The following is a 12,277-nucleotide window of genomic DNA, read 5'->3' on the forward strand; positions in this document are numbered from 1 at the left end:
CAAAGCAGTGTAATACTTAAATGCAGAGATTGTCAGATAGAGACACAAACTATGCAAGAATGTTAAAATACAAGATATTATACAAACCTAATAAAACTGACCACATTTCCATTCTTTGCCACAGCCCACACAATTAAAAATCTATATAAATTAATAAGTGGTGAAGCTGTGCTTAGCAGAGTCCTTTCAAGAACAGATAAATTGATTTCATATATTTTCTCAAGGATATGGAATAATTAGTATAAAATGATAGATTCAATCAAATATTCCTCAAAGACCTTGACTGTGCTTCTATCTTTGCCATTAGCTGTACAGGTGGTCCCAGGCCCCTCCTTTTAAATGTGATATGTGCTTATGGCACTCTAATCCATCAAACTGTTAAAGATCAAGGGAAAATATTTTCATATGCCATTTAAATAATGAATAAATATGTAAAAACAGATCCCTAATGAATGACTTGAGTTCTGCATTTCTTATATTTACATGCTATGGCTTAGAAAATTCTACTGATTCTGCCACTATTCTTGTCTATCAGAGACAAACTGTCTATAGGATAAAAATATGAGTGAGAAAGATTAAATATGGGTTGTTTTTCCAGTTTATTCCTGTATCACTCTTTACTGTTAAAAAAGGACAGTTGTTTAACTTATTTAGGAATTTGAAATTTTAATGAATCTTGGCTTACAGAAAAAAAGAATACAAATCAAAAGCAAAATGTCAGTCATTGTAATAAATCTTTTTTGTCCTACGTTTCTGATGACTGAGAGCCCAATAGGTTTGTATCAAACAAAGGCAAAAAGCATGTGTTCCTTTCTAAATGAAATGTTTGACAGATTTGACAGTTTTCTTAAATAACAACCAATGAAATCTTAAACAGCAGAGTATATCTCCTTATGTACATGAGAGATCCTATTTCTACATTTGTCTTACTTCTGTAGTATAATGCAGATTTTGGGGTTCCTGATTATGTCAAAGGCCATAAGATACTATTACTTATTAAAACATTTGACTTCTATGCCTCCATAAAACTTTAGAATAAACCTCTTCCTGACTTGCATTTCCAAATTTGTACTAATGCCTGGCCTGTGATTAGAGTCATATTTTAACAAACTTGGTATAAATTTTAGGATCCTTATATGTAATGAATTGTGGGAAAAAAATTAAATGTGAAGTTGGGTGTCAGGAAGACCAAACCTTAAAAATCCCATATCAACTAATTTGTACTTTCCAACTCAGTGAAATATATAAGATATTAAATAATTTACTAATATTAGCAAGAGAGTAATTTCTAGTTATAATGAAGGATTACCTTCAAGAAAACACCAAACAAAATTCACAGAAAGCTTGCACCAAGGATTTTAAGTCAAAATAACAAAACAATCCACTGGATTTCCAGTTTTGTTTTGTTTTTAACTATATACAAGCTAAGAGTTAACCTTTAACAAAGTCAAACTGAGAAGTACTGTAAAAAAGCAAAACAGATATTTGACTTGGCCCTGAAACCCTGTAAACACCCAAACTGGTATAGCTGGACCAAGGCTACAACTGTAACTTTCAGCATTTGGTGGATTTCTGAATTCTCTCAACCAAAAAAAAAAGATTTAGAAATAAAAACAATCTAAATAATGTAAGAAAAGTTTCTGTGGAAACAAGACTACAGAAAATAAAATGATTTAAAGGTGTCATTTTCATATCTCCGTAATGTATAACATTATGTAATATGAAAAAGAATACATTATGATGCCATAGCTAATATTATAGATATAATTTATAGATATTTTAAATACATCAATATGAAAATGAAACCTCAAGTTTCAATATAAATCCTCATTAATTGTGAGAAAATTTGATTTTACATTTGAGGCTTTTCTTTACATCTAAAGTCTCTTCATTTTACTATTTCACATATTTCAATTTAATATATGCAATCATGAGAAGATAAATGATAGCTTGCAATTATTTAAATAATAAGAATATGTTTATACCATAAGAATGTAACATGTTATTACAAGTACAATATTTTCAAAGTAATTTTAATGACACCAAAGCCTGTCCTGTCTTACCATGAGGATAACTGACCTGAAACTAAGGAGAACATTAATGTGGCTTGTTTCTATATTTAGAATTAATGGCAACAAAAAATTAATAATAAGAGAATGGAATATTTTCACCACATATATTATTTTCTCTATGGTAACAAATATTCAGAAATCAGCAGACATGTCTATATTTAATACAATAGCAACTTTTCATTTTAATTTTCTTTAAGGTTATTAACAATGGAATGTCAAAATGCATCTTAAATTTTATAGTTTAGGAATATCAAGATGGAAAAGCATAATCAAATATTTGTTTCACAAACCCGACTAGAAAGAGAGCCAGTTTGAATGGATGGCCTACTCTCATTTCAAAAACCTGTGTCAGTATCCAAGGGTTCTGGGTATCTTCTACCTCTTAAGTATGAAAACTGACTTCATGACCATAAGGCACTTAGCCAAAAAGCCCATAGAAATAAAAATCACAGCTGATAACATTTTAAAAACGATTTCTATTTACGGGATCAATTGTCACCTGTGTTCAACTGTCACTATATATCTATTCCAAAACTTAAGAGTTGAAAATATCTTAAAGTTTTTTGCTAGCCTCACACTAGTTATCATTTGCTCCCTTCACTTCCAATTACAGTTTTTTCCTGGCTGTTCTAAATATCAGTTCTATGACTGCCTTCTGCATTTTACATGACATAATAACATTTCAGTAGTGGTTGTAGTGGATTATTCAAAAATGAAAAGTAATCATAAATGTAATATAGTATCTGTAAATGGTTTGGAATAGAAGAAATTTCCTTTATACTGTAAAAATACATGTATACGCTTAAGTACAGCATGCATACACATGTTCAGTGTACACATTCCTCAATATATAGTCAAATATATATGAGCAAACACTCTAGATCGTGAAAAGTCAGGATGTTTAAAGCTCTAAAGTAAGTATTTCATTTAGAAAATTAAATGACTGTTTACCCAGAATCAACGTCTAGTGCAACTCTTACAGACTGTTTTACTACTTGAAGAAGTTGTCAAATGTAAATGGGTGACTACTTCTTTTACTTTAACATTTTCATTTATCGTCCCTCTTCCCACCCTGCAAAAAACCACACAGGGACCAAGAAAATTAATTCCCCAAATGCTGTCAACTGGGTTGGGAAACAGCAATAAACAGCTTACTGTAAAGCCTCCAGCTACAATAAAACAGCTGTCAATAAGTGGGCTGAGAGTTGGGCTTTGCAAAAACAGGTCCTCTGGAAATGATTATATGAGAGGGAAAGAGGCTGGCACTTCCTGTTTCAATATGCTAAGGCAGTGGTTCTCAAAGTGTGGGCCCTGGACAAGCAGCATCAGTATCACCTAGGAACTTGTTAGCAATGTATATTTTCAGGCCTGATCTCAGAGGTACTAAATCAGAATCTCTGGAGTAGAACCCAACAATCCTGTTTTAAGAAGTACTCCAGATGATTCCCAGACATTCCACAGTGAGAATCAATATCATATTTTAAAACAATATCTGTCAACAATATGGTTTTTCTTTTAGGCAAATATACCAATGAATTTTATCATTTAAAGCCTTTTTGGAATTGATAATGTCATTTTCATCCTTGCCTAACCTTTTGGCTATCAACTTTGTTGTTGTTGTTTTATAAATAAATACCAAGACATGATCTTTTGCCAAAAAAAAAGGAAAATTCTTAACCTATAAAGGCTAATGACACTTCCAAAAATTTTTAAGAAATAATCTGTGAAAAATTCAGTGACACATGAAAGCTTTATAAAACGGAGTGAATGAGGAATATGACGTATAGTTGTTTCTTAATGTTCTTTGCAGGTTAACGCAAGGGAAAATAGCAAGGGGAAAAATGTCAGACAATATAGGAATTGATGTACCACAAATAAATTCAAGATCTGAGTCAGATATTATGTTTTCATTATACACACAGTATAAATGAGTGAAATTTAAGTTTGGTAAACTTTTACTCAAGAATCTTGCATTTTACTCACATATCAATCAATAGCATAAAATGAGCAATAGTGCTCATGCAACTAAAATCTTCACAGGTTATGTTTTTTAAAATAAATTCCTTTGAAAGTTTTTATAGTAAGAAATGTTACTCTTTCAAAATTGTGTAGCTTCAGGGGCACATTTTATATAAAAGCCACTAGTTGAAAAAGTTTTTACTTTTCAGCTTAACTAGAACATCTGCAGATAACAATCATACAGTTCATTAAAACAAAATTTTAAAGGCTACCATATATTTTATGTTGTTCAATCACAGGAAATATGCTTCTTTTTCTCCAGAAAATGTACATACTGCTCTGTATATCATCACCACTTCTCTACCGGCTTCCATTTCGTTTCCCCAACATCACAATATTTCTTTTTCAGCATGAAAACATTTAAAAGGTATAAGCAAAGCCATTTTAATAGCTCTTTATCAAAACAGTGAATTACCTAGCTCTATTTGAATACTGGAATACCTATAGGAGAACTGCAAAGTGACACACTGTCACGAGGAATTTCTAAAATGCACTTTAGTTCCAGTTAGAGAATTAGTCAGTATTCTATTTGAAAGATTACATCATACAAAGACTTTTATGACTGACTAACCCTCAACAAAAGAGACTTTGCATACTTTGCTGAAATGCACTTAACATTTATGTCACTGCACTATATATAGGTTCAACTTTTGGGGAGGTCAGAAAAAGTGGTTCTACACATCAATGCTACTGCCACCACACATAGACAGAAAAAAAGATGATGCTGGAAGTATATCAGTACATTTCTTTGGAAAACAAATGTCAGATTTTACCTGAAAAGTTTTAAATCATATTAGTTTCTCAGCATAATTATGCATATCATAAAATACCGTAAGTGTATTTATTGTGAGTGACCTTCACAATAGAAGTTAATAATTTTAAAATTTTTCTTTCTGTTCATTAAAAGAGCAACCTTTTAGTTAAACTCATTTAGTTTCATAAATTATTTTTCTTATCATGGTTTAAAAGTTAACTATTTAACTTTTAAAAACCTTTACTAAGCCTGAATATTTTCTAAATTTTAAAACGTCAACTTCTTTTCAAATGCTAACAAAGTTAACACAAAAATTAGCCGTTCCAACTTTGACTTATATGTAATAACCTCACAGTCTCCTTTAAAATTCTATACTAATTTAAGTCATTTCTTCTAGTGTATTTAAGCTCTAAATACTTGTATTTTTAAAGTGCTCCAGTGTTTAATATTTTACTTTAAAAAATGGAGATTTTAGTTGTATGGTAATACATATTATACTTGACATTCTGGGATTATCTGTGTGACTCATTGTCCAAAATTACTTTTAGAAATATTTTATTACCACAAAGCCTTAAGTCATTCCAGAGCAAAAAATGATAGTAGGTAAGGGGGAAACTGTTTCAACCTACTTCACCCCCCACTCAGAAAAGGAAAAGTCTTGATTCTCCAAAGACTAATCAATGATAACTGTCAATACTGTTCTGAAAATTAATTTTGCCTTACTTGATTTTTTAAAATCTATGTGTTCCTTATTTATAAACAAGTACAAATGGGCCATCACCATAGGTGAAGTCCATATTGACAAAGACAGAACTACCATTACGAAATCCTAGAAAGTTGGTGTGCTGAGAGCTAATCACAAAAGAGCAAGCAAATGAACTTAAAAGCTAGTTGCTCCAGAGCAACTATCATTAAATAAAAGGTATCTTTGGCTGTACTACCAGCTTGATCCTTCCCTCCCCCTTCTTCTTGCTACTGCGGGATTGGCACCTGGCCAGCACAAGCGACATGATACCCTAGTGCCATCTACAGGCTATTATCGATATTCAAATTTTGTGGCAACAGACAAGCACCAGTGAAATAAATTAGACAGCGCTGCATTTAAATCTTTATTAACAAGGAATTATTAGACCTAAGAAAAACTAATTCTGGATTTGGTTGAAATATGAGTCTCTCAGCCTCTTAATCCCTCTTCATATGGCATATTTCACAGTTTAAAATGAGTTATGACAGATCACTTATGCATTACTAAGATGAGAGAATATTTACAATGGATTCATTCTTTTCTTTATAAATCAGTTATATTAGGCAGCAAGCATTTCTTTTTTTTTTTCTTTTTTTGAAAGAGTATTTAGCCACTGTGGACACTAAAAATCTTTCTATTAAGTACCGAATTTAATATATTACAATAAAATAATTTAAAATCAAAGAGAAGACTTCCTATATGGCTTAGTTGCAATCTATCAACAAGCATGTGCTTCACAGCTGATGTACATTTAATATTCTACTATCCTGTTTAGAGACTAAAAAAAAATTAACCCCTTTAGCAATCACAGCGCCGACATAATTGCAGTCATACCTTCAAAAGTCATTTAAAACTTGAGATTTGAAGGTGACTTTTTAGATCAAAAGGTAAGGTGAAAATTTTGAAGCAGTCAATTTGGACACCCCAGGAGCAGAATTTGGCATATCAGGACAGGTTTTCTTCTTCAGCAAACATTATCTTGGGACAATTTGGAATAATCTTCTCTTTTCATCTTTTGCCATTTGAAGGCAGCTGGGAGGTTAAAATATTCTCAGAACTCAGAAATTTCAAAGCTGCTCTAAAAATTCTTGACTGAGCCCCAGAGGAATAGAAAAGGGGTCAAGTTTTTTTTTAACCTCTTTATAACTAAGCTAAAGTTAGACCAAACCAATAGACACACTGGCACATTAATACTGGTTGACTGGGCACTTGTATGCAGTACTTATAGACCAGTAAAAGTGCTCGTTTACCTGTCTGGTGTGTAAGGGGCCCTTTGTCTTGAAGCCTCCTTGGGAACTGCACTCTGAGGCACTGAAGTGATCTGAACTAGTGGAAGAGCGTTTAGAAAGGGTATCACAACCCCCGACAAAGGTGTTGTCCAAAGGGAGTTCCTGAATCACATGATGCTTTTTCACAGAAACTGGAGTGTCTGGTTTGAGATGAAAAGCAGGCTGTGGAGAAGCAGATTTGTAGTGCTTGGCCAGGTCAGGACTGTTAGGCTTGAACGTGGTTGGAGGTGCCGGGCCCCAGTCAAATCTTCCTATACTTTGCTCCTCCAGTTCAGCCGGCAGGCTTATTGTCCCATTGATAGGTTCATGAACTGCATCATCGGGTTTGGACTCTTCGATAGTAACAAAGTTCAAAAGAGAGCTCTTGGGAGACTTCCTTTTCTTTCTTTTCTTTTTCTTGTTTTGTTTGTTCTCCTGGTTTGGGGACATCCATTCGGCACCTTGCTTGCTCCTCTGAGCTGCTTTGAATCTTGATGCATGGCGACAGCGCACCAGAACAGTGACAAAGATCACAACGATGACCACCATGGCACCGGCGATGATGGCAATCATGATGGTTAGATAGTCCTCATTTTGATAGGGTTGGCTACTGTCCCCTATGTTCCTGTCCAACGGGGTCTCCATAGTCCTGCGGATCAAGTCATAGATATAGGAGGCATTTCCAGCAGTGTCGTTAACATAAAGGAATACAAGCACAAGCGTGTGCAAAGACTTAGGGTACCCCAGGTCACTTATGTTGACCACCAAGCGATGCAATCCCACATCAGTAGGTGCTGGTTTTTCTTCCAGAGTAATGTTACCTGTTACTGGATCAATCCGAAATAAGCCTTTGTTGTTTCCACTCACTATAGTATACTTTAGTTCAGCGTTCATTCCAGTGTCAACATCCACTGCAAAAACTTCTGCTACCACGGAGCCAGGAATGGCTGAGAGGGGCACCAACTTAAAGGAAGTATTAGATGGTGGAGAAATGACAACTGGGCTGTTGTCATTGACATCCATGACGTTGATAGTTACTTTTGCAGTAGAGGAACGAGGTGGTTGTCCTCCATCAGTGGCTTTGACATCAAAAGTGTAGGAACTCTGCTGCTCTCTATCAAAGGAGACATTTGACTTTATGACTCCGGAATAGGGATCCAACACAAAATTATCGTTGTCATTTAGAATGGAAAGAGTCACAGCTTTATTCTCTCCAGCATCTGCATCTGTCACTGTGATTACCCCCACAGTACTATACTTTGGCAGATTCTCAGACACAAAAAATTGAAAATGATTATGAGTAAACTTGGGGCTATTGTCATTCTCATCCAGAACAGTAACTATCACAGCCGCTTGGCTTTGGAGGGGAGGGGTTCCATTGTCCCTGGCAGTTACTGTAAAAATGAATCGTTCTTGTTCTTCTCTGTCAAAGACTCTGGAGGCTGTCAAAACTCCTGTTTTTCGGTCCAGATCAAAGAAGGAGGCATTCGGTCCAAGCTGATAAACAATGTCTGCATTTTTCCCACTGTCTTCATCTGTGGCACTAATAGTTGTTAAGTATAACCCACGTCGGTTGTTTTCAGAAACTGACAGCTCAATTACAGGCTGGCTGAAAATTGGTGGGTTGTCATTTTCATCCTCAAGCTTAACTCTTACCAGGGCAGTCTGATTTAAACTGGGCTTCCCAGAATCAGAGGCAACAATTTTAAAGCTGAATTCTTTGGTGCCCTCATAGTCCAACAAAGAAGAGGTCTCTAACAAATATTGGTTGTCATAAACTGCCTTCAAATGAAATGGGACCTCTCTTTCAATAAAACAGATCACTTTGCCATTCACATCTGTGTCCTTATCTGAAACTGTAATTAGGGCAATCTTTGTATTGACAGGATCTTTCTCAGATAAATACACGGTGCCATTGATGGGACTTATAATGTACCTGAGGTCTATATTAGGAGGGTTATCATTTACATCGGTGACATTGATGGTAACCGTTGCTCGAGCAGGAGTGGAGCTGCCATCACTAGCCAGCACTGTCACTTTGTGAATGGCTGTCTCCTCTCTGTCTAAGGACCTCTGAACTGTAATCAGCCCAGTAGTATTATTTAAAGCAAAGAGTCTTTTGGTTGCAGGGGCGACCTGGGCACCAAAAATGTACCGGATTTCAGCATTACTGCCTATATCTGCATCAGTGGCATGGAGCTGAATTACAGAGGTACCTACAGGAGCATTCTCTGGAATATGCACCTCTACCTGACCCTCTTTAAACACCGGCCTGTTGTCATTTACATCACTTACTGTGACCTGCAGTATGGCTGTACTGGATTTCTGTGGAGTGCCTCCATCCTCTACTTTGATTTTCATCACATAGGTATCTTTCTGTTCTCTATCCAAGTTTTGCTGAACAATCAATTGTGGCCACTTCTCTCCCTCCGGAGTTTCCACTATATCCAGTCCAAAAACACTCTGCCCATTTAACAATTCATAATGCTGTACACCATTGAAGCCTGTGTCAGGATCTGTTGCTGATGGAATTGGAAAGCGGCTGTTGATCAAAGTGTTTTCTGGAATGGAAATATTGATGACAGGAGATGGAAACATGGGGGCATTATCATTGGTATCCTTGACAATTATTTTTATTTTGATGAGCCTAAAGAAGTCATTGGGGAGGATCACCACCTCAAGTTCAAAGAAACACTCATTCTCCTCAGCATATGAGGCGCCAGCACAGAGTTTTTCTCTGTCTATCCTGTTGGAGGTTGTGAAAATTTCCCCAGTGCTGCTGGATACTTTCACCAAAGGGGCATCCCCAGCTTTAGAAACCAGTCTGTAGACAAGGCTGGCACTGGTCCCTGTGGCAGCATTGATGTGAGAAATGTTCAGATCCTTTGGTATGTTTCCTATGGGCACATTTTCAGGCAATTCCTCTCTAATAGTGTAAATAAGTTCTTGAGCTATTGTGGAATCCAGCCTTAAACAGGCAATCAGAGCAGCCAACAGGTAAAAATCCCTCAGGTCCATGATAATGTATTTATTTTCTTTTCCTGGATTTTAGGGTTTAAAGGTTTCCACTGAGGAATGATGCACAAATTGCAAGAGGAAGCGTGCAAGGACTGGAGGATGCATTATATCTCATCACTTATTTGGAGACAGCCACTGTCAACACAATCGTATAGACAATATTATTCTTCAGTAAATAAAAACACACCGTCACAAAATACCACCACACATTTTCCCCTGCACATTAGTAAACATGGCAGTTTGCTCTGCCACTGTTTGCAAGTTTACTCTTTGGAGAAAAACACTAAATATCTCCTGCTTGTTGCATTTGCCGGGAGAAAATAAAATTTTCTACTTTGAATTAAGGACAGCTGCTATTTTTACCTATATTCACACACGTTGTTTTTCAGAATACTGTTTAATTCAAAACATGCATTCGGGTTCTCCTCTTCCCCTCCCCCTGTCTCACCCTTCTCCTGGCCTCTAACCCACCTCCTTCAGTCTTTTTAGGTGGAAGTGAAAAACCCTAAGTATTTAGCTTATGGTTCCTGCTAATTGCTTCATCTCTTGTCAAATGTGTTTTCTTCTCTGCCACACTGAGTCACCTATTTTTTTTCTAAAAAGACTATTTCTTTCCTCCCAGTTCTTCAACTGCCTTCTAATACAATCTTACTGGGGAACGAGCATCCGGACATGCCGCTGCAGAATCAGAAGCAGTAGTCACCGGCCACTACACATCCTCATTACCCAAAAGCACAACACCAAGACTTCTGATTTCTTGCCCACAGCTTGCTCTCCTTTCTCAATATTGACAAATTATCCCCATTAGGATTCGTAAACACATTAAAACTTTTAAAAATGTATCATAAGATAGGATTCCTTATCTAGAGGTGGAAGAGAGTGCCGAGATGTAAGTGAAATGCGGCTAACATACCCACGTAACATCACAATATTTCCCACTGAACATAAAAGAGAAAAAAAATGCAGTTTCTTAATCCCGATCTCTGGTTAGAATATTAGTAATATTTGCTGCACATAAATACTGCAACCCAATCACGCAGGTAAAAAGGCTTCTGCTTAGATGCTCCCATAACTGCAATTTAAATGGGTGCAAGGCTCCAGGCAGCTACCTACTTGAGTAGGACTGGTCAGTTCTCAGGCTCTAATCTTATCTGCATTAGGCTGCACAGTAGCTGATGCCCGAGATTAGTTCCGGCAGAGTGATGCAGGTAGGGATGCAGATACAGCCGAGTAGGTGAGCTCTGCCCCAACCGTCTACCCAATTACAAACATCTCCCGTCTACACTGAGGACACATCTAAACACAGAATTTACGATTGTGCATGCGAAACTTTACACTTACGTTAGTTGCCTCAACCTTTCCCCTTTCCCAGTATGCTGCAGTTAGGAATGATTTGTTCCAACACATAGAAAGCCATGCATCTGGTAGCACCAGTTTGGGGAGAAATCAGAAGCAGCAAAACGTTTCCTCCTTGTAAAATGTGTTGCTTCGGGCTGGCAAATTAGCAACTCCAGAGAACAAATTCAGGGATTTGTCGTTAGTCATTCTCTCCACATTTCGTCTCTCCTACCCACTGGGTCTGGGTTCTTCTGGGTATTTGTGTGGCACACACACAACATCCAGTTGCACTTCTTCAGCTCAGGGATATTTTCCACAGCATCAAGCATACCATTTCCATCCGATGCCAATACTGCTTAAGTCTCTAACTTCTTGTAGGAAACGTCAGAGTTGCAGTGATGGTGATTCTCTGGCAGCTATCCGGGTGACAGTTGCCCTAAAAATTCCTAATCGGTTATCTCTTGAGTGCTTCAGAGACTCTAAGGCGCTCCTTTCCGTCTCGCATGCTCTCCCTCTCTCCCTTCTCCTCTGCCCCTCTCTCCTTCTCCCTCTCCTCTCCTCTCTCTGAACTGAATTTCTTGATATAACTCTCAATAAGCCCAGAGGGAGGGCGTGACTGCCCAGGCCCCGCCCCCGGGCCCTGATTGGCCTGCATCTTGCGGTGCGGGCGGCCGCAGCCCGGCGCGAGGGAGGGGGCGCAGAACAAGGCGCTGACTGTCTCCCAGCCTCCCCTCCTCCGCGCCCCCTCGGCAGCCGCGAAAACCCGGAAATCTGATCCTGACCCTAGGAGATCCGGGTTCCAGGAGGTGCACTGAGCATGCCCAGCAGGGTCCGGTGGGGTGAGGACGCTCTGATGCTCCCCAGGCCCGCGCGGAAGCAGCGCTCGCAGGCGCTAGAGTAGAGCGAACCTCCGAACCCGGGCTGTCTGGTGGGCAGGGTAGCGCGGGAGCCCCGCAGGACGCGCGGGCGCGGATCCGGGAATCATGGGCCGCCGCTGTGGGCGAATGAGGGTCACCGAGGCGGCTCGTTTCCAGGCGCACACTTCGCAAATCTTCTGGCTAAG

The 12,277-nt window shown here is 38.1% G+C and overlaps 1 protein-coding gene across 8 annotated transcripts in view; it reads right to left on the minus strand.

The window, feature by feature from the left end:
* PCDH9 (protocadherin 9) overlaps positions 1 to 11,785 on the minus strand; it is a 908,561-nt gene extending 896,776 nt beyond the window's left edge. For all 8 annotated transcript variants that reach the window (XM_032277262.1, XM_032277259.1, XM_032277261.1 and 5 more), the window contains exons 1-2: positions 11,218 to 11,785; positions 6,841 to 10,011 (exon numbers count right to left, since the gene is read on the minus strand). In XM_032277262.1, coding sequence (XP_032133153.1) covers positions 6,841 to 9,876 — 3,036 coding nt within the window. In that variant the 5' untranslated portion in view covers positions 9,877 to 10,011; positions 11,218 to 11,785. The remainder of the gene's footprint in view (positions 1 to 6,840; positions 10,012 to 11,217) is intronic.
* Positions 11,786 to 12,277: the final 492 nt, after the last annotated feature.

Source organism: Sapajus apella, unplaced genomic scaffold (genome assembly GCF_009761245.1).
Source record: "Sapajus apella isolate SASKATOON/1434 unplaced genomic scaffold, GSC_monkey_1.0 scaffold9, whole genome shotgun sequence".
NCBI classification, from domain to species: domain Eukaryota; kingdom Metazoa; phylum Chordata; class Mammalia; order Primates; family Cebidae; genus Sapajus; species Sapajus apella.